Source organism: Paroedura picta, chromosome 15, assembly GCF_049243985.1.
Source record: "Paroedura picta isolate Pp20150507F chromosome 15, Ppicta_v3.0, whole genome shotgun sequence".
Taxonomy (NCBI): Eukaryota; Metazoa; Chordata; class Lepidosauria; order Squamata; family Gekkonidae; genus Paroedura; species Paroedura picta.
In genome coordinates this window covers 8567631-8589519 of record NC_135383.1, presented here as the reverse complement: position 1 = coordinate 8589519, position 21889 = coordinate 8567631, and the positions used below count along the sequence as shown (strand labels likewise).

Sequence of the window (21889 nt, the reverse complement as noted above, 5' to 3'; positions counted from 1 at the left end):
CAACTTTACTTGCAAGATGTTACTAAAAGGCAAACTGGTTTGTTTTTTTTTCTTTTTTCTTTCTTTTGCTTCCTTCGGGCATTTTATGGAGAATTGTTTTTTGGTTTTTTTTTTTTGCGCCGACCGAGTAAAAGGAAACATTGCCAATTGTCACGTTCGATCGTCGTAATAGTCAGGAGGCAAAGGAGGCGGATTCTGTCCCATAAAATGCCGCTCGGACACAGGTAGTCAAGATGGGAGGGGTACGGTGTACCTTCTATGATGAATGTTCGCGACTTGGAAGAGCTAAAAGGGTTCCCTGGTGACAAAAGAAAGATTTAAGAGAGACCAGAGTTTAAAGCTGCCAGCTGATTGCAGGGCCTGGTACAACACGAGAGAGCCGTACGGAGACCTGGGCTCTTGTCTCTCCTGAGCCCTCACCTTGCCAAAAGGGAAAAGGTTGCACAGGTGCTGGACCCTCGCCCAGAGACCCTTAAAATGCTCTGGCTGCTTCACTGTCCGCCCCCACCGGGGAAGGCCGCTCTTTCTGCTTCCCCACCCCTGCGGTTCAGATCCCAAGCGTGTAATCATTGCTCAGAAACGAGATCTCCCCTTCCTGGGTGCTTTCGTGCAAGGGACCACTGTGCTCGATGAATGGGCGTATGCACCAGGTGGGTTTGCTTGGAAACTATAAAAGGCATGCACGGAGTATTCTGACCCGAGACACTTGCCATGGGTGGTACAATGGGAGGGGGGCGTCGCTCAGGGGTTGGGCACAAACTTTGCATGCAGAAGCTCTCGGGTTCGAATCCCCCCGCCCTCCCCGGCCCCTGCTTCAAACGTTTAAAAGGAATGGAATTCTGAACACATCTAAGAGCGGCTTCTTGACGTCCCTTGGAGAATCTCACCCGCTGCTGAAATCTGAAAGGGTATCTTTAGCCAGTGGTTCTTTTGCACATCCTCTCCTCCCGCCGTGGCCGAAGAAACAGAGCTGGCTTTATACCCTGTTCTTTGCTACTCGGAGTTCGAGGTGGCTTATAATCACCTTCCCGTCCTCTCCCCATAACAGTAGGTGAGGCTGAGTGCGCTCTGACCGGGCTGCTCTGTGAGAACAGCACCATCAGGGCTGTGACGAGCCCAAGGTCACCCCGCTGGCTGCATGTGGGGGAGCGGGGAATCAAACGTGGCTCGCCAGTCTAGAAGCCATGGTCTTAACCATGACACCACGCTGGCTCATATCTAGAGATGTTTGTTTGTGTGTGGGAGAATTGAGAGGAGGGGCAGATCTACTCAGAGCAGTTGAAGAGAGAACGTCCAAAAGATCTCGATCTTGTGATCTGTACGCTTGTGGGTTTCGAAACAAAACACGTACACACACACACACGCGAGTGCGCAAACATGAGAAATATGGCAGAAGAGAAATAAAATTCAGAGACGGGCAAGGAATCCATGTTTCCGTCCCTGAGTAAGGAAAGGTAGAGAAACAGAGAGGGTATTTGGGGAGGGGGATGGAGGCCGGAGAACGATAGGAAGAGATTTTGCTAGGGGTGCATCTGGGGTGCAAGTCTGTCCCCAAAGGATGTCCTGGTCCCATAGATCTAGGCCTTGGGGGGTACCCCAGTGATAATTGTCACTCGGTAATAATACAGGGAAGCACAGGGGGAGGGTGGCTTGAGCATGGAAGGAAACGAAGCCTTCGCTTTGGGTGGAGAAGATTTTGGCAGCAGCTCCGGCTGCCCCTGTCTGTGTCAATGTTGGCTTCTGATTTTCTCCTACGGAAAGACCGGTGAGTGAGGCCCAACTGAGTTCTCACTTTTGCTGTTCTCAAAATGTGAGGAAAAAAAGCTGGAAAATTTAAGGCCCGTGTAGCTTCCCTTGGAGGAGGTGGCCATCTGTCTCTGCACGAGTCACTGCTCTGGCCCTGCCCCCTTCCAGTCCACCTCTGCAAGGAATAGGTAATCCCGCCATGAGTCTGCACTGGGTATGACTGAAGCATTCAGATACTCAAGATGAAGAGGAACCAACCGGAATTTTCCGCCCTCAGAAGAGCCTGCCTGTTGTGCCCCTGAATGAAGCAAAGTTCTTGGATCGTCTCCTTCTGATCCAGTCCAGCCCTGCAGAGCCCCAGGGTGGAGCAATGGGAGCAACAAGAAAGTCAGCAAGAGCTGGGAGTCAGGCTTACCTTCCATGGGCGTATTGGGATCTGGCCGGTTGGCAAACACCACGTCCACATATTCAAGCTGCAGCCGTTCTAAGGAAGCCTTCAAACCTGGGTGGGGGCAGAGAAAGGGGTGCAGAGGAGAGCGGTGAGGAAGATCCGGGGCCTGGGGACCAAGCCCTGTGAGGAAAGGCTGAGGGACTTGGGAATCTTCAGCCGGGAGAAGATCGAGAGGAGACAGGATCGCTGTCTAAGTATCTGAAAGGTTGTCACTTAGAAGGCAGGGAGGGGCAACACAATCATGTGTCTAAAATTTGGTAGAATGGTACCAGCCAGATATCATGTTTAGTGTAGTCCAGCAGCCAAAGGAGGTGGGAGTTTCCCTTTGCTGGTGGCCTTTAAGCAGCGGTTGCTTATCTTGGATGCTTTAGGCTGATCCTGCATTGAGCAGGGGGCTGGACTAGATGGCCCCCTTCCAGCTCTATGATTCTCTAACTCAGGGGTAGTCAACCTGTGGTCCTCCAGATGTCCATGGACTACAATTCCCATGAGTCCCCGCCAGCAAACGCTGGCAGGGGCTCATGGGAATTGTAGTCCATGGACATCTGGAGGACCACAGGTTGACTAACCCTGCTCTAAATAATAAATTAATTTGAATTTAAATAGCCCTCCTCACATTGGGTTGAATGGCCTCAGCTCTGGTCTGCACCTACAGAGGCACGATGAGAACAAAAAGGAAAAACAGGCCTAAAATGAGAAGATAAAGACCCACGAAATTTTGGTTCAGACTGGGATGCCCCCTTACCTTCTATAATGTGCTTTCTTGAAAGCCCTCTTTCTGTCTCGGCTCTAGAAAAAGGACAGATCCAGACCGAAAAGGGAATTAGAAGGCAGAACATCATCTGTTAATGCAGAACTACAGAGATGAATGCATAGAAAAAGAGGCCCAGGAGTACAAGGCGGCCGAAAGCTGCCCCCCAGCCCCCACCCCACCCCTGAATGTTTTATTTCTAAGCCCAAACTCATGCATGCTATCTAGGAAGCACTCTGATTGCTCCAAAAATCTATCTACCTTTGTATTTATGGCCCCACCTACTCATCTGTTCACTTCTCGGTCCATCTATTTATGTATTGATACACTTCCAAATCATCCTGAATTTCTGGGAGAATTCATCATCCATCATAGACCTTTTACGGCAGTATTGTTGCCGTTTTAACTTGTCACAATTGATTTAAATTAATTTGTAACTGAATTTTATCTGTTGCAATTGTGTATTTCATTTTTATTTTTGCACAATGCCCTGAGCCAACTTGCTGGGAGGGTGGTCTAAAAATCTATTGAATGAAATGAACATTTTAAACAGAGGCTGGATAGGCATCTGATGGAGAGGCAGATTCTGGGAAGATTCAAGAGGGTGGTGGGTTACCTGCACAGTGCAGGGGGTTGGACTAGATGACCCAGGAGGTTCCTTCCTACTCTATGATTCTGTGATTCTATGAAATGAAACAAAACTTCCTTCTTTCCCATTAGCCACATGCATTGGAAGGGGAGTCCCTAACCCCTTGACCTGAGTTCTGAAACTGTTACTTGGGACCCCATTCATGGCTGCTGTTGCTGACTCTAACGGCGCATGGCTTAATAGTTGAAATCGTGACATACTTTCCTCCCCAGAAGATTTTGGTTGTTATCACCAGGCTAGAACGTCTGCAAGGAGACAGAAATAAAGGGCAAGGGTGGAGAAGCCATGAGTTAATGACGGACAGAAGAACATCTCTTAGGGGTCTCCTTCCTTCCTTCCTTCCTTCCTTCCTTCCTTCCTTCCTTCCTTCCTTCCTTCCTTCCTTCCTTCCTTCCTTCCTTCCTTCCTTCCTTCCTTCCTGTCTGTCTGTCTGTCTGTCTGTCTTTTCTTTCTGTCTGTCTTTTCTTTCTGTCTTTCTTTGTGTTTATCTCTCTGATTTTCTTTCTGTCTTTTTTTTCTTTCTTTCTGTCTGTCTTTTCTTTCTTTCTGTCTTTCTTTCTTTATGTGTTTCTGTCTGTCTGATTTTCTTTCTATCTTTTCTATCTCTTTGTCTGTCTGTCTTTCTTTCTTTCTTTCTTTCTTTCTTTCTTTCTTTCTTTCTTTCTTTCTTTCTTTCTTTCTTTCTTTCTTTCTTTCTTTCTCTCTCTCTCTCTCTCTCTCTCTCTCTCTCTCTCTCTCTCTCTCCTCCCTCCCCCTCTCTCTCTCTCCCTCCCTCCCTCCCTCCCTCCCTCCCGTCTGTCTGTTTGTCTTTTCTGCCTGTAAAGCATTCATACATGCATAGCTACGTGTCCGACGAAAGAGTTTGGGGAAACAAACAAACAAACAAATATTTACCTCCATCCCTTCTTCTTGATGATATTCCCTAATACAACTTCAGCCCTGCGTGAACAAGGGTTAGAAAGAGAGACCGTTAACCTTGTGGAGGAACGAAGCCCACCTTGCTACAATGATTACGGATTCGATTCTTTGTTCGCTTTAAAGAAGGCACCTACTTCCCCGCGGCGTAGACTTCGGCCGTGTCGAAGAGGTTGATGCCGTTATCGTAGGCCAGGGTCATCAGCTGCTCTGCCATCTGCAGGAGAAGGACAGTTTGACATCTCAAGGGAGCACTTGAGCACAATCCCACCTGCCAAACCTCTCCTAGCCCCTGATTTCTTACTCCTGTGCCAGGGCAGGCTCTTGCTTTAATGCTCTCCTCCCTCTCCCTCCCCCAGGAGTGAGCCAGGGCTTGAATAAAGAATGGACTTGCCAACTAAGGTCCGGAAGACAAAAATCACATCTTGTATGGTCCATAAATAGCCTGACCCTGGATGGCCCAAGCTGGCCTAATCCCACTGAACTTGGAAACTAAGCAGGGTCTGCCCTGGCTTGCGCTGGGAGGGGTGACCTCCGAGGAACACCGGGGTCATGACATGGGGGTAGGCTAAGGCCAACCACCCCTGAACGTTTCCTGCCAAGCTGCCAGCCAGTTTTAGGAGCCCCTGGCTACGCTACACATATGCCTTACAGCAGGGAAAGTCAAACTGCGGCCCTCCAGATGTCCATGGACTACAACTCCCATGAGCTCCTGCCAGCAAATGCTGGCAGGGGCTCATGGGAATTGTAGTCCATGGACACCTGGAGGGCCGCAGTTTGACTACCCCTTCCTTACAGAATGGCCCTTCCTTGCATACCCAGGGGACTGCTAATTGCTGCTCCAGGCCAAGCTGGATTCTGGAGATTTGTTTTTTTTTGGGGGGGGGGAGATCCATTTGGCCATGAAATTGGGGTCACTGTGGGTAGGCAGGTAGTTGTGAGTGTCCTGCATTGCGCAGGGGGTTGGACTAGATGACCCTGGAGGCCCTTTCCAACTCTATGATTCTATGACTCTAATTCACAAACCCTAACAAGACAAGAGCAGAGTCCCCCAGCCTCAGCTTCCCTTGGGGCTATGCCGGGAAGGGGTTTTTAAATGCTTGGTTTTGCAGGGAATCTCTCGCATTGTCTAAAAGCCCACGTGCTATACAGATTTTTTTGGATAAGTGGAGTGGAATGGAGTAGGGGAAGAGTTCTTACTTCGTCTGTGATCTGGCCTCCGAATGTCACCCATGTTCCTGTAAGAGACACAAAGGGGAAGGAGAGTGAATGCACATGCGCAAGAGCTCAGATCCCGGCAGAAGTAAAAAGAGGGGCAGGGCCTCATGGGAATTGTAGTCCATGGACGTCCGGAGAGCTGCAGTTTGGCCACCCCTGACATAGAGGGTCTGAGCATCTTTGAAAAGGTTGGAAAATAAAGTGAGTGACAATTCCTGTTCACTGAACTGCTGTTGGGATGACAAAGGGGCCACCGAGATAACCAAAGCTGGCCATTCCTGGTCTACATTTCAGTTAGTAGAGGGTTGCACTTGCAAACAAGCACTCCTTTACCCCAACTTTGATGGAGAGCCCCATTTAAAGATTTGATGTAATTATCTGGCAAACACTAAGCAGAAACTAGGAATTATCTTCAAACAAGAAAGATAAATTCACATAAATTCACAGTGCACATAAATAAAGCCTCCATGTTCAGAGACAATATACCTGATCCTGGGCACAAAGAATAGGGTGAGGCTTTTGTATTTATGGACTGCTCGCTTGCTTCTCTATCTGGCCATTGTTGAGAAGAGTACAGTGGGATAGATGAGCTGATGGTCTGATAAGAGCAGAGCTCCTCTGATTTCCTTGACATTCAAAAACAACCGTCCTCCCTCCACTAAGCCCTTTCTCATGGCTAAGATCTGCCTTCCAGCAGAGCTGTTAAGGAGGTAATGCTATAAGAATCTGAAGCACTTTGGATCGTGAAATCACACGGCTTCTTTAGAAGCCGTTCCTACGTCCCTTGAGAAGCTTCCACGGATCCTAGGAGTGGTCTGATGGCTGAACCACAAAATGCATTAGAGTTAACTGAAAAGCCATGATGTGGGTTGAAAGGCACTGAGATGCCCGTTTTGTTACACGGCACAAAAGGGAATCAAGGACTGCCGCTGCCTGCACAGGAAGCAACTCTGATAGCTGTGGGGTTCCTGTAAAGGAAAACCAGTGTGTCGTGTCCCCAATTCTGCTCCAAATCCAACCCGGAATTGACATCTGTGGTGGAAGGCACTGCTCCTACTCCTAAGCCAGGCCCGAAAAAAAGGAAGCTTCCCTGCCCCATGGATCTACTTACCTAAGCCGAGGCAGGAAACTCGTAGTCCCGACTTCCCGAGGTTTCTGAAAAACAGAGAGACACCTTTTAATCAGCAGCTGCACAGATGTCAGCCACAGAGGCTGCCCTCTGGCACGTTTTCCGTGATGCTTAGAAGCAGCAGATGTCACTTCGGCTCCTATCAGCATTCATCGTTCCCGGAAACCGCAGGAGGGAATGGAAGCGTGGGAACATTTAGAGGTTTCGTAACCTGGCAGGATCCAATGGGGAGCAGCAAACGTTTGCCATCCAAGCTGAGCTTTGCAGCGGTTCAGGGGGAAACGGGTTAGAATCATAGCACCATAGAGTTGGAAGGGGCCAGACAGGCCATCTGCTCTCACCCCCGTCTCAATCTCAATGCAGAATAAGTCTCTGTCCAGACGCTGCTTGAAGACTGCCAGGGTTGCAGGGGGTCTATTGACTAGTTTTTGTCCGTTATGTGATGGAGGGGAGATTTACCCTTTAGTTTCAGAGGAAGCATGCTTCTCTGGTTGCCAGAGGTTCATAGAAACATAGGATCATAGAGCTGGAAGGGACCTCCAGGGTCATCTAGTCCAAATTCACAGCTACCTACCAATGCACAGGGTCCCCAATTTCATGTCTGGATGATGCCTAGGCTAGTCTGGCTTGGAGGAAATTCGCCTCCCAGCCCTGCCATTTTCTTGAGCATGCCAGAAAGGGCCACAAGAGCCAAGCACTGACATAATCCCTTCTGGGAAATGGTCAGCTTCCCAGTCGAGGGGCCGGGGGAAGAGGCAGCTTGCGAGCTTCCCTGTGGCACTTGCCAGGCCGCTGTCAGTAAGCAAGATGCTGGATTGGATGCACCAGTGGTCAAATCTGGCATCGCTATTCTGAAGTTCCAAACGTGTTTTGGGACATATTGGGAAATGGGGCCTTTTGAACGTGGGAGGAAGGGGCAGGCCGACATGACCATATATGGTCCTATCACCCGATAAATCTTTAACCAATAAGAAATGAATAAATTAACAACCACCCATTCAGGAAACCCTTCCAAGGATGCCAGGGTTTCGTGAAACCCTGGTTGAGAAAGCCTGATCTACGCCGTGTTACTGAAGTTAAGCTGCAGCAATAATTTTGCGCCTGGCTCCGCCTCCTCAGGCAGCCATTTTGTGGCAGCCATTTTGTGGCCATGCCCACAACGCCGTATCGGAGTTCCATATGTGCCTGCAGGCTCCAAAAAGGTTGGGGACCCCTGGTCTACTGCAGGTGGTACAGTCCCTTTAGATTTCAGGCCTTCTGTCATGATCTTCAGAAGTTAAAACACGGGATAGGATTTGGAAGGGAGGAGGGAAATGGTTACATCTCAGCTGACCCCAGCAAAGAAAGGAACGTGGACCACAATGGCCAGCACGTGCCTTCCATTCTGCTACCGATGTAACAGCTGCAGGAAGTTTTCGTTTGCAGCTGTTCATTGCAACCATGTTCATGGAGAAATTTTAAGCATTTTAAAGGATACTACAACGGTCCGGTCGTTTTGGAGCAGGTGACTACTCATTCAAGGAACAAACACAAGCAGCACCGAAAGCTCCAGCAATTGGCGTACGCCTGTGCAACCACAAGAATGACTTTATGCACATTCTGGAGACGGCCTGCCAGAATTAATTTAAGGCTATCCTCATCAGTGAAGGCAGGACTCTGTGCAGTGGGGCGTCCGTTCAGACCAATTAGAGAAAGAAAACAGGTTAAGTGAGTTCGGGATTGGAGCCCAAGGGCTTTCCCAGGAAATCCGCCCCTGGTATTGTAGCCAGTTAATGGCTCAATTTGTTAGCATTGTGCAGAGTCTACCTCGGGGTCAACCACAAGTGAAAAGTTTGAATGATCAGCAGTGCAATGCTTATATTTTGCAGTCAGAGTGCTGTTAAACAGGGTCAAGACTTTGTAACAAGGCATCTGGCTTGTGCTCTATGACCTGCAATATTGGAGGTTGTGTATTACGCTCATCGGACCGGGACCGAAATAAACCAAGCCGATCTGCACTGCAAACGACTGCGGAGTGATGCGTTACGTGACAACCGAACTGTCTGACTAGGACCGGGGAGGGCCCAGGTTCAAATCCCCGCTCTGTCGTGGAAGCTTGCTCGGTGACCTTCGACAAGTCAGACTCTCAGCCTGACCTACCTCCTAGGGTTGTTGTGAGGATGCAACACGGCAGGATTCGTGCACGCTGCCTGAGCTCCTCAGAGGACGGCCGAGATAAAAATGTGCTCATATAATCACAAGCAAGCCCCAAATGCACTATAAACCATGCTGAGCTTTGAAGGGGATGTCCTGAGTTGAGTTTCAAGCACACGAAGGAAGAGTGGGAGAGAGGATTCGCATGAGGCTCCCTCGCACAGCACCAAACCCCATGCCTGGCCCAGAAACACTGAGCCAACAGCTGCAGCCTACTCTACAAGGCTGTCGCGACGACTGCAGAGCTAAAATCCACCGTGAAATTGGAGCATGTGGGAAAAGCACAAGCGTTAAGCAATCTGTACTTTTACAAGACCGGCTTCTCTTTGCTCCGAAAGCCAGAAAGAAATCGGGCTAACCAGAGTGGCCGTGGCACCAGCACATCAGGAAAGGGGCAGGGGGAGATACAGAGGGGGCGTTGCTCTCCGAAGTCCAAACGAGCTTGTCACTTTTCAGGAGCTGTCCGAAATCCTTTGTGGCGGTTCCGTTGCCTCTCGGCGCCTTCTGATCTCGCCCGTGAAGGGCAGGCGAGAGCAAAGGGAGGCTTGCTTCTTCCTGCCCGGCAGCGGCAGGATAGTGTGGGCGGATCGCAGAAGCACAATATTTGCCCTCAAAACCTTGACAGTTTCCTGGGCGCACAGCACTCTCCCAGAGGGCTTGGGGAGAAGCAGCCTCTGCTCTTCCCTGCAGCCCCTTCCCTTTTTCTCACAGCAGCACCAAAAACCACTTGTCTCTGGGAAGGACGGGAGTTACAGATTCCCGGGTGTTTTCTCACCTTAGCTCAAGGAACAGTCATCTTTACAGGCTGCCCCTCCCACCTAGAAATCTGAAATTTCTTCCTGCTCTGCGCTCTTATCTCCCCTGCCTCATCTCCCATCCTCTGCCTTAAACTGAGTCAGAATGTTGGTCTATTAAGGGCAGTATGGTGAATCCTGATGGGCAGTGGATCAGGGCGAGGACTTCCAAGTCACCGGCTAACTGGAAGACCTGGGATTTGAACTGGGGACTTTCTGCATGCGCAGCAGGTGGGTTACCACCAAGCTATGGGCTCTGGTGGAGACCTTTCCCACAAATCGATGCCCTGATCCTTTTTAACTGGAACTATCAAGGACAAATTCAGGACCTTCTGCGCGGAGCAACAATCCCATTCCGATCTGCCCTCTCGCATCACACGTGAAGCTTTGAAATATCTTCTTCTATACCGTTGCTCTCTGATGCTTCGGTCAGGGGTCCTTCCCAGCCCTGCTCTCCTGCTGTAAGAAGCACCCTGTCCGAATTGTCTAAAGGAATTCGGCTTCCTTCTCATCCACACATCCATGCAGCGTGTCTGGGCTTCAAATCTATCAGGCTTGTCTAGGCTTCAAATCTACCAGGACTCGAACCCAGACCTCTTTCTCCTGAAGCAAGAATCCATGCCCTAAGAACTCAGAAGCCCAGTTAAGAATGTGCAAGGTTCAACTCATCCCAGAATCTGAGAAGGCACAAAGCGATGGGTGTTAACAAATGGGTTTCTGCAATTTGCTCCCAAATCTATAAAGATATGCCGTTCCAAATTAGGGTACTGGCCCTCTTTGTCCGATATTTTCCAACGAGGACACCAGAGGCTCTTCAAAGTCTCCAGGAGAGAAATGCGTCTCCTAGACCTGCTGCTTGAGATCTTTTTCTAACAGGAGGTGATCCTGGTTGAACATGGGACCTCTGGAATGCAAAATGCCAAATCAGATTTCTCCCTTCCCAAATAAGAATGCGGAACTAAATTCCACAGTTATCACAATAGAACCACTGAGTTTTTGACAGGTACGCCTTTCAATACAACCTGCAGATCTAAGAGGATGGAGATGATACCTTTCACAGCCCCTAGCAAAATTTCACACAGCTTCTTGATGCTTTATGCCTACAGCTCTTCCAGGTTTTTAAACTATTATTATTCTACAAAGGAAATTTGCCTCTCTGATGTCCCCACGCCTCCCACTGTCAATAAGTAGCATGTTTAGAACAATTCAAAAGGCAATTCTACTGCGTCACTCAAAAGTTTGCTGCTTTACCTACAACGCATGACCCTGTCACCGGGAATACCCTTCCGGTCATTCTGGACCAGGCTCAGTTCTGCTTCTGAGACCGCAGAGCTCTGTCCTTCTCTTTCAGCCTTCCCAGATGTGCACATCCCAGCCTTTCCAAAGGCAAGGCTCAGGCGTGCTGAGGGTGCTCCTGACTCATCCTGCCCACATCTGCACATCGGTGACGGAAAGGCGCTAACAGTTCTTTGAGCAGCACTGAACCACAAACGTCCTGTACAGGGAATGCCCCTGTGAGAACCAGCCGTTCGGACTCTGTCCTGAGAACGGTGTTAAGGAAGGGAGCAGTCCACTCCTAACAAGCCAACAAAGAGGGACGGGGGCTCGGTCTGACTCGGAAGACGCACCCTTTGCCCTCGGAGGAAGCCACGCTGCTCTGTTCTAAGGGATGGCGCAATTGTCAGCACTCTGTACATGCTCAGCAGTCCCGGTCTATACTGTGTCACGTGCTTTCACATCCTTTTCTTTAGAGAAGGGGTGCAGCCACGGACGAATGGGGGCCGATGGTCCAAAGAAAAGGGAAGAGGTCGAAAGCCCCTGTCCCCCCAGCACATGACACCCCACCCCATGTGCTATTTAAATGAAAGTTGAGATACTTAGGCTACCTAATTCAGGGTTGGTTGGACTAGCCAAAGTTTCGTTCTCTTGCCATACCTGTATTTCATGCCGGGCTGTCTCATGCTGGAGTCACTGGAGGACGGGGCGCTGTGCATGGAGAGGTGTCCCAGGGTCCGGGCCACCATGGCCACCGTGCGGAACCGGCCGCGCGTGCTGGGGCTGCTGGCATTCTGCCGGTTGAGCCTGTCCTCTGCGCTCCGGCTCTTGATGTTGTGGTCCGAGCACACGAAAGAGACTTGCATCCTGGCCTCGTCGCGGACTTCCTACCTGGCCCGGTCGCTCAGTTCCGGCCCGGATAAGCCATAGGAGGAAGGACCCCTCTAAGAATGATACAAAACGCTCTTTGTGTCCCCGAGACCTGTAATATCCAGATGAGCCGGTCGGCTACCCTGGGATCTTCTCCAGAATGGAACCCAAACTGGGAGCGAGAGGTAAAAACGAATGTCTTGCAGAAATCACCCCGTCCGTGAACCCGGAGAGGGTTTCAGGGGGCCAACGAGCTCGGCAGATAGACTGATGTTCCCAGTTGCAGCCCCTTTGGGGCTCAATTCAGCAAAAACGGTTTCAGAGCTTTGCCGTAGGAGTCGGGCACCCTGTGCTGTGTTTTGGATCCGTGCCGGTCATCCGCTTGGAGAGCAAATCCTGCGCTGCATCTCTCTCTTGGGGCTCGGGAGCTGCGTCACTTGGACTTACCAAGGGTGTAGGAGGAGGGAATCTCTACCGAGAGGCATCCTGATTCCAGCGCAAGGAGGAGGGGAGCGGGGAGGGACTCTCCCTTGCTCGCCTCCGACCCCTCGGCCAGTTGGCTGGCTGGCTCGTCGGACGCCGCAGGGAGACGGATTCCAGAAGCAGGGGGACCACGGTCCTTCCGACCCTGATGGATCTCTGGTTCCGCGGAAGCCCACAGAGCTGCCCACGAGCCACGCTAGGGAGAACCCAGCTCGGCGGTTCATTGTTAATGCCACGGCCAGGGATTTCATTCAGAGGCAGGCAGAATGACGGTGCGGGGAGCTCATGCTGCCTTCTCCACGCATGGCTTGCTTTTGCTGCTCCTGACAAAAGCATTCCAGCCCCGGCTGCCTGGCCTCGCTCTCCTGCCTTGCTCCTGCTCCTTGGCTTGCCTCTTTTCCCTTCCCTTCCCTTCCCTTCCCTTCCCTTCCCTTCCCTTCCCTTCCCTTCCCTTCCCTTCCCTTCCCTTCCCTTCCCTTCCCTTCCCTTCCCTTCCCTTCCCTTCCCTGCGGCTGGAGCAAGGATGCCGAGGGACTAAATTTAGACGCTGAACTCCGCGCAGCGAGGGATATCCCTTCATCTGTCAATGGCTTCTGCCAAAGCATCCCTTAAATACTATTGCTGGGGTGAAAGGAAGGAAGGAAGGCTGTTCATGAAACATTTGCAGGGAGAAGCAATAAATAAACGTCATGCTTCACAAGATTATTAACCAGCAGCAGGACTGGGTACACAAGGGGCACCGGAGAGAGCCGAATTTAGACCCCTGGAACTGTTTGCAGAATCACCGGGACCGGTACTTCTCCTGGACTCCATCACTTCAGGCTGTAGGTGTGTGGCTTGGGTATGTGTGTGTGTAGTTCTTCTTCTTCTTCTTCTTCTTCTTCTTCTTCTTCTTCTTCTTCTTCTCCTTCTCCTTCTTCTCCTTCTTCTCCTTCTTCTTCTCCTCCTCCTCCTCCCCTCCTCCTCCCCTCCTCCTCCTCCTCCTCCTCCTCCTCCTCTTCTTCTTCTTCTTCTTCTTCTTCTTCTTCTTCTTCTTCTTCTTCTTCTCTCCTCCTCCTCCTCCCCTCCTCCTCCTCCTCCTCCTCCTCTTCCTCTTCCTCTTCTTCTCCTCCTCCTCCTCCTCCTCCTCCTCCTCCTCCTCCTCCTCCTCCTCCTCTTCTTCTTCTTCTTCTTCTTCTTCTTCTTCTTCTTCTTCTTCTTCTTCTTCTTCTTCTTCTTCTTCTTTTTCTTCTTCTTGGAATCCTAGAGGGGACTGTTATAGTGTCAAGGCTTCATTGTTTCAGAAATAAACCCAAGTATACTGGACTGTATGTGCTCGAAATTTCTTCTTCTTCGTTCGGTTCCCCCTGACTTGCTAGCTTTCAGCAGGAGAGTGTTTTGTCAGGCAGACCAACACTCAAATGTACAACTTTCCTCTCCTGGACTCACAACCTCAAAGTGGTACGGTCTCGTAGCGGATTCTGAAAATGGTATCAGCAAGCCTTTTATTCCACAGAGTGGAAAACAACAGGGCAACTGGATTATTGCTGGCAATTTAAGAAGGAGAAGAAGTGTTGGTTTTATACTCTGCTTTGCCGAGCAGTGATATCAGGGCCCTCTCAGCCTCGCCTCCCTCACAGGGTGTCTGTGGTGGGGAGAGGAAAGGGAAGGCGAATGTAAGCCGCTTGGAGACTCCTTCGGGTAGAGAAAAGCAGCATAGAAGAACCAACTCTTCTTCTTCTTCAGTAATCTCAGGGCTCTCTCAGCCTCACCCACCTCATAGGGTGTCTGTTGTGGGGAGAGGAAAGGGAAGGCGATTGTAAGCCGCTCTGAGATTCCTTCAGGCAGAGAAAAGCAGCATAGAAGAACCAACTCTTCTTCTTCTTCAGTAATCTCAGGGCTCTCTCAGCCTCCCCTCCCTCACAGGGTGTCTGTTGTGGGGAGAGGAAAGGGAAGGCGATTGTAAGCCGCTTTGAGATTCCTTCGGGTAGAGAAAGGAGCAAGATCCCAGTGAAAAAGCTGGCTGGATCCAGCCCCAAAGGTCTTTCCCTAGTGCAAAGTGGTCTGGTCCTTCCCCCAGACCCCCTTGAGAGGCCAGATCTACCTCCCCTGGCGCCTGACTCCAGAAGACCCCTCCCAGCAGCCTCCCCAAACGGTCTTATTAAAAACCACAGCACGTTCTGCCATGGAAAATATTGCTGCTTGGCTCCCTTGAATGAACTGCTAGGCAGTCACCCTGTGTGTGCGTGAAGGCAACAGCTGTGGGTAAATGTAAGCAAAAGACAACAGGGGGGAAATGGGAAGGGATCCTGGGTTGGCAAAACAAAGGCCTCTGCATCGGCCGAGCGACGTGGCTCCTGCTGTTCGTGGCCACATTCCCTTGCCACGTGCAACGCCCACGCAAGGGTGAATTAGCACACGGAGACTGGCTCCTACGAGCGGCCGGCCGAGCTCTGCCTCCTGGGCACGAGCCGCCACACAGAATTTATTCTGGCAACGCGAATTCTCCTCTAAGGAGGTCTAAAAGGGATTGGCGGGGGAGGAGGGACAAGGACCCCTCATCCCTCCAAATCCTTGGCCCGCTGGAAGGGAGAGCCGTTCCATCCGCATTTCTCGCGGCAGGAGTCTACGCCGGCATTGTCTTACTCATCGACGTCTCATTTGTCAAGCCTTCGCAAGAAACCCACATTCTGGGCAAGGGGAGAAGACCACAGCGCAGTCCTTTGCAACCTTTGGACGGTGGAGGAGCCCTTGAAATAATTTTTTCAGGTTTCCCGGCGCCCCGGAAGTGACGTCATCTGGCCCCGCCCCCTGCCACGCCCCCAGAAGTGACATCAGCTGCCACGTCCTTAGCTCTCCTTTGGCTCTGGCCCCCGGCCTTTGCTACCACTGTAGCGACACTGCCTCCTGTAGACCGGGAAGAAGGGCAGGAGCTGGGAAGGCAGCCCAGAACCCTTCGATACCATGCCAACTCCTGCGGATCGCTTTCATAACTCTCATGGATCCCCAGACACCTGGGTGGAAATCCCTGCCATAGCGGAAAGGCTGGAGAACTGGTGGAAGTGTGTTGAAGCAGCAGAACTACTTCAGAGAAGGCAAATGTGCCCAGAGGGGAGCCAAGCAGAAGCGTCCCAGAGCCAGCAGGAACGGAGTGTCCTCCCTGTTCCTCAGAGGGGCACAGAAGTTTGCCTGAGCACCTCTACCATGCAAGCCTTCCTTGAGGGAGTAGCTAGATACCCAGATGTTCCTCGCTATGGGTATTGGCGCAGAGAGGCCGAATCCCTGCTTGAGATCCTCTAGATCAGGGGTAGTCAACCTGTGGTCCTCCAGATGTCCATGGACTACAATTCCCAGGAGCCCCTGCCAGCGAACGCTGGCAGGGGCTTGTGGGAATTGTAGTCCATGGACATCTGGAGGACCACAGGTTGACTACCCCTGCTCTAGATCACCGGTGTTGCGTTTGAACGGTGATATTTGGGGTTATTAATGCCCAAAAGCCTCAACAGCCCTTCAAGCGAATCGTAAGAGGGAAGCGCCTGGGGTTGCCAAAGCCCACAGGAAGCCTCCACGGGGCAGCTGTCGGAAGGACGACAGATGGGCGGCCAGCGCACGCTGGGGCTGCCATAATCCGTGCTGACCTTCCTGCCCGTCCATCTGGCAGCCACGGCCAATGTGGGAAGGCTGACTGCTGGATCTCGATATCACAAGGTAGGGGCATCTTCCCGGGACGCCGGCGTATGAAAGAAGTCGGAAGGTCAAGGGAATCACACCAGGCATCTTCTCAGCACCAGTCACAAGAGTCTTGGCTCCAAAACCTTCAGGCTGCAGATGTTCCGGCCCCGTTCACGGGCGTCTCTTGAGTTCCAGTCCTCAAATGGGTGCACAGGAGCCGCTGAAAAGCAATTGAGTGTTGAAGAAATGTGCAAAGACAGGAAAGGCTTCTTAGGGAGCCTGGGTGCAGCTCCAAACTGGTGGGTGCCCTTCAGGCTGCTTCCATGTGGAGCTCTTGCTCTCCCTTCCTGAACTGCAGTGGTACTTTTGTCTGTTCGTTGTGTGGGGGCTTCCAGACAACACCGCCCTCTGCTCATCCCGATTTTGGGGTTTCCTTGGCTCCTATGCATTTTTTTTTCTCTTGCAAACCTGCTTCAGTACGAGGTTTCCTAACAGATGGGACCCAAGGTGGATTTGTTGGAAGTAGAGGAGGCAAGGCAGGGATCTCCGTACCTTTTGGACCATATTGATTGCCATTTCTTTCCCTACAGTTGTAATATTGTCCGGTATTAAGGGAGAGAGAGAGAAAGAGAGAGAGAGAGACAGAGACAGAGAGACAGAGAAACAGTGAGAGAGAGACAGAGAGAGAGAGACAGGGATAGAGAGACAGAGACAGAGAGACACAGAGAGGGAGAGAGGCAGAGACAGAGAGACAACAGAGAGAGAGAGATAGCAAGAGAGAGACAGAGAGAAAGAGACAGAGAGACAGAGACAGAGAGACAGAGGGTAAATTGTGGAGACGAAGTCTGGGCCCTTCAGCAGGCAGCCGTTCTTTCCTGGAGTCTCTTCATGGACCCCTGCCGATTCAGTGCAGCCCCTGATGCCAGAGGCTGTTAGGGGAGGTCTTCAGCCTGTCAGCTGTGTCCACAAGCCTGGACTTTACCTTGCCTGCTGAGGGGGACCTTGGATTTGGTCCTGCCGCTCCGCCATTTTCCCGGAAGTCCCCCCTTTCCCCACTGTGGAGAGACTCTTTGCCAGATTAAACAACAACCACAACCAGAGCTTGCTGTCTATAACACTGGGACACCAAGAGCAATATACAGAAAGCTAATCTAAAACAAAACAAAGAGCCAGCCCGAGGTGCACGGGCAACAGGAGGACAAAGAAAGAAAAAATTTCTTTGAATTTGTAGCTGCAATGAAATCCAACTGGGAATTGCCCCCCAGGGGGAAGCGACCTTAAGAAAAGCCCCAGGTTCTCTGCAATATGCAACTGGAAATATATATATATATATCACCTTGGCTTGGATGCTGAATGGATGATGCTTGCTCCTTTTCTTAAACACCAAAGTTCTCCCCAACCTTCTGATCCTTCCCCTCCCTGAGCCTGTGCATAACTATTGTTCCATCATTTTATTTTATCCTCCTGCCTTCAAGCTGCTTAATCCGTACGGCTAAACCAGTGTAATCCAGTTTAGAGCCCGAACGAAGGCTACACGGTTCAACTTGGGGGGAAATCTTGGAAAACAAAACTGCCCGCTCTGCTGAGACTTGGGGGGCCAATCCCATGTCCATCTGATTTGCTGGGCAAGCTAATTAGAGAAGTGAGCAGTCCTTTCCCCAAGAAGTTCAGGCTAGCCTAGAAAGGCCTGACTGATGGACACACATCTATGATCCACTGAAACTCACTGTGAGAGGTCAAAGTTCGGGATTCCTGCTCTGCCTCTCTGAATGCAGAAGAAGGAAGCTCCAAGACTTTCTTTTGCATTAGGGGAACTACGGCCATGGGCACCTTTTGCACCCAATTTGGTATGTTCACACAAATGACATCCTTAGGATCCATTTGACCAGTAGCTTAGTTCTCTAAGTGCAAGGAAAATTGAAGCACTAGAGAGGCTCCTTGCGCCAGAGGAAAGACGCACCAAACACTGACCACTCCAGCAATTATGGTTAATGAGGGTCTGTCAAACCACGGTTTGAAGGTGGGTCATTAACCACGGTTAGTCTTCATTATGGTTTTGCACGAGGTACAAAGGCAGAGAACCTGGGTTATCCCCTAGGGCAGATTTTGCTTTATTTAAGCCAGGATACAGCCCGGATTTCTGCAGGGAAAGGAGTTCAGGCAAGGCGCTTGTCAAAGATCTAGCAGGGTTTGGATGATAATCTGTGACCTAAATCCAGATTTCGTAAACTGACCATAATTAACATAAATCACAGCTTTGTGTTATGTCTGAACTGAGCATGCCTGACTTCTGCTTCAGACTCAAGGAGGGAAAGGGCTCATCTGGGCATGACGTGGAATTTCATTGTAAGAACTGGGGGCTGGGTGGATCTGATATGGAATGAAGGAATAGGAGATTACGTCTCTCTCCAGAGGGGTTTCCGCAGCTGAAAATCTTTCCCCTTCTGCTACTTTTAGAATTTGCAAGGGAAGCAGCTGGCCAAAGGCTGAACTGAGCTGCACTTGCTCTCGAGTAACCCTACAGAAGATATACTATTCAAGGGAAAAATCTCAGGCGACTTTCTTAGGGCTATGATTTTTTTAAACTGAAAAATCTTAGCTCTTTTCAGTGGCTGGGACATTCTAAGTGCATCTGCTCCATGGAAAAGAGCTGGAGGTTTAAATTATTCTTATGATTAATAATAATTTAAAGGGGCTAAAAATTTGAGGAAAACCAACGCTACTAACTTTAAAACCAGTTTTTATTCAGATTATTTGTTTCTGACATTAACACTGCCTGGAAAAGTCAAACATACGGATGCTGAGAAAAGAAAAACAGATACTCTTCCATTTGTTTCTTGGCTGCCTCGCCCAGCAAGGAAAAGGGATAGAAGACCGGTCAAAGAATTTGCTTTTCTTGCAAGAAGGACCACAGTCCATCCCAGAGATCTACAGTTAAGGCTTTCATTGAAAGGTGTCGGAAAAGATCTTTCTCTGTCTGCAACCAGGCTCCGGTTTGTATCAGGCTGTTTCATGTGTTTGTAACTCTGGCCGAATAAGTTTGGTCTCTCTCTACTTTGGGAGCTGTGGAAAGATCCAGTTACATCTGATGCAGAGAGAATCAGCCACTCTAGCAGAGGCTGTTTGGAACAGCAAATGTCCACACCTGTGACTCCTACACAGGTGCAAAGGACCTCCTCTAAGGATGCTAATTCTGCAGCATCTTGGACATTGGGGAGGATACCAGAAAAATCAGGAAACTCCAGTCACCAATGGAGGATCCCCCTTTAAATTCTTCTCACCCACCTGAACTTTTCTCTTGCCTCTTTCGCTTGACCCCACAAAAGTAAAAGTGAACCCGAACCTGCTTTGTTTAAAAATAACAACCTGAGCCTCTTTAAGGTTTTTTTTTTGGGGGGGGACCGTTTTCGGGACCCCCCCCCCCCGGCAGACTTCTAGTTCCTAGCCCGCTTCTGCAAACCAGAGCCATCAATAATAGATAAGCTCTTATTAGGAGCCCGTAATCCAACACTATTCAAAACATCTTTCGATCCGTCAAAACTAATAAACAGAACTGCTTGAAATATTCATGGCCCTTCTGAGCCAGGCTCAGGAAGGGAATGCAATATTAATGGCCAGCCAGCTGCTTTTGTCCTCGGAGCTGGCCCGCAGGCTCCGTGGGGCGTTTTTCTCCAAAGGTGCGGGTGAAATCCCTGATGTTAACGTCCAGGATCTGGTCCCTTCCTGAACCACCCCTCCCTCGCTGACACAAGCCTCTCGAGGTGGGAGGGGCTGGCTTTGAAATCTGAGCCTCACAGGGAGAGTCTGGCATTTTGGTCTCCTGGCCACCTTAAGGACACTGTGGTCAGGAAATGTCTGGAAGGGTCCGGGAATCGAGAGCCTGTTAAAGGACTTAGTTGAGAAGGAAGTGCAGAATTAGGGACATGGGAGCCCCACTTTGAGGGGGCCTTGGGAGTTAAACTTCTTTCCCCTACTGAGCATGCGGTTGTCTTGACCTGAAATGGCCAAGTATGTACACAAATACGTGCCTACAGGTATGTTCCCCGCACATGAGTCAATGTTTATGAAAAACTAGGAATGCAACGGGTGCTAGATTAGTGGGGTGGAGTGGAAGAACTCTGCAGATGTCCTCCCCCTCCCCCCAGGACCTGGAAAGGCTGCAGGCAGCTGTTAGGGAACTCACCGGCAGGGACAGCAGGGATCTGCAGCCTCCGAGCCTCGGAGGGAAGTGGAAGGAGGAGGGGGTAGCCAGGGGTGGGGGAAGGAAGGCGATTGGCTGCCGCTGGAAAGACAGGTAAGCCAGTTGGAGGAGGAGGCACTCAGGGGCGGGACAGCCACCCTAAATGGGTGTTAAGTGCTGAGTGGCACTTAAGCCATGAGACCAGCTCCTCCTCCAAGGCCTTACCAGAAGACATGGAAACCAGATTTATTTAGAGATGTCCTTCCCCCCTAGAAACTTAGCACTTAAGACACTTTCCCTCCCTCCATCGGCAAACTCCCAAAGACGGGCATGGACATAAAGGCGGCCTGTAACACAAGAAATGATTCGGTAGGCTTGGGATCCTCCAACCATAGCAGTGCCTTGAAGTTGTGCTAAATGTTGCGACGTTTACAAACTGGACACCTTCCTGAACCGTCCCCTCCGGTGCAGTTGTGTCACCTGCATCACCTTCCTTATGCGACTCTCAATGCCCACTTGCAAGTATAGATGCAAACCAAAGGCAAGGAGGGTGGGGAGGGATGGAGAACAGGAAGATCCAAGCTGTCAAAAATGAATCCAACGTGATTAGAAGGGAGGTTGGCTGAAAGAGCCTGGCTCTTGTTTAGCCCTCTGAGATTTCTGTCGATTTAGTGGGCCTCCTGGTCATTTTTTCCCCAGTGGCAAAACTGGGCAATGTCTCCACAAAGGAACCAATAAAGCGAAAAGGGTGCACACCAAAATCAACCCCCCCTGCCCTAATTTTCTGGCTCCTGAACATTCAGTAGGCCCCATACACATTCAAGCATGCCCACGGCACCTTCCTAAGCAGATGACCACCTTTCTAAGCCCATTCAAGCCAGAGAGCATTGAAGAACATAGAACTCTGCTTCAGATAGAACGGCTAGTATTTCATAAGAAAAAATAGCATTTTTTAAAAAGCCAGCAAACAAACAAACAAACCCTAATTCTGATATGATGCACAAGAGAACTCGTTTGCAGTTTTTTATCAAAGGGTAGGAAGAAGCCATAATGCAAAGGGAGGGGGTGTTTAGCTCTTTTTGGCTCACCCCAGTGGAAAACATCCCCCCCCCCCATACACACACACACAAGCTAGCTGGAATGGTCATACAGATTTTTCCCATGGGGCAAAAAGCAACCAGCGGAGGAAATGAGAATTTAGGCAGAGAAAAGTGATGCTCAGAAAGAGTTGCTCCCTCCCCCGTTTCCAAGGGCTTGTAAATGATTCTACGCCGCACCAAAGCACATTTTCTTTTTACGCACAGAATCCACTGCAGGGCTCTCTCCCCATATAGAAGCCCCTGCTCTGGAAGGAAGGGAGCCAGCCCATGGACTTCAACAGTAGGTGTGAGCCTGCCATCTAGTGGCGTTAGGGCACAAGCGCACATGGGGTGTGACGCAAAAAGACATCCACAGACGGTTTGGGATTGGTAGCGACGGAATCGATTCCCGCAGGTGAAAATGCTCCCTGTCCCTTTCCTACTGGGAGAAGTAACACGATCCCCTCCTCTCCCTTGTGCCGCTGCTGTTTAGCTTATGAAATAG

General features: G+C 50.5%; 1 protein-coding gene across 9 annotated transcripts in view; it reads right to left on the bottom strand.

Annotated features, from left to right (window-relative positions):
• KCNAB2 (potassium voltage-gated channel subfamily A regulatory beta subunit 2) overlaps positions 1 to 21889 on the bottom strand; it is a 78009-nt gene that overhangs the window by 11091 nt on the left and 45029 nt on the right. For 6 of the 9 annotated variants that reach the window (XR_013226739.1, XM_077311333.1, XM_077311336.1 and 3 more), the window contains 7 exons: positions 6842 to 6885; positions 5713 to 5750; positions 4650 to 4729; positions 4492 to 4536; positions 3798 to 3842; positions 2943 to 2986; positions 2162 to 2248 (listed from right to left, as the gene is read on the bottom strand). Coding sequence is in view for 8 of the 9 variants with exons in the window: in XM_077311333.1 (XP_077167448.1) it covers positions 2162 to 2248; positions 2943 to 2986; positions 3798 to 3842; positions 4492 to 4536; positions 4650 to 4729; positions 5713 to 5750; positions 6842 to 6885 (383 nt within the window). In the remaining variant the exon portion in view is untranslated. Of the gene's footprint in view, positions 1 to 253; positions 299 to 2161; positions 2249 to 2942; positions 2987 to 3797; positions 3843 to 4491; positions 4537 to 4649; positions 4730 to 5712; positions 5751 to 6841; positions 6886 to 11781; positions 12838 to 21889 lie in introns of those variants that run through there. The other 3 variants (XM_077311338.1, XM_077311337.1, XM_077311332.1) reach the window with 3 other exon arrangements.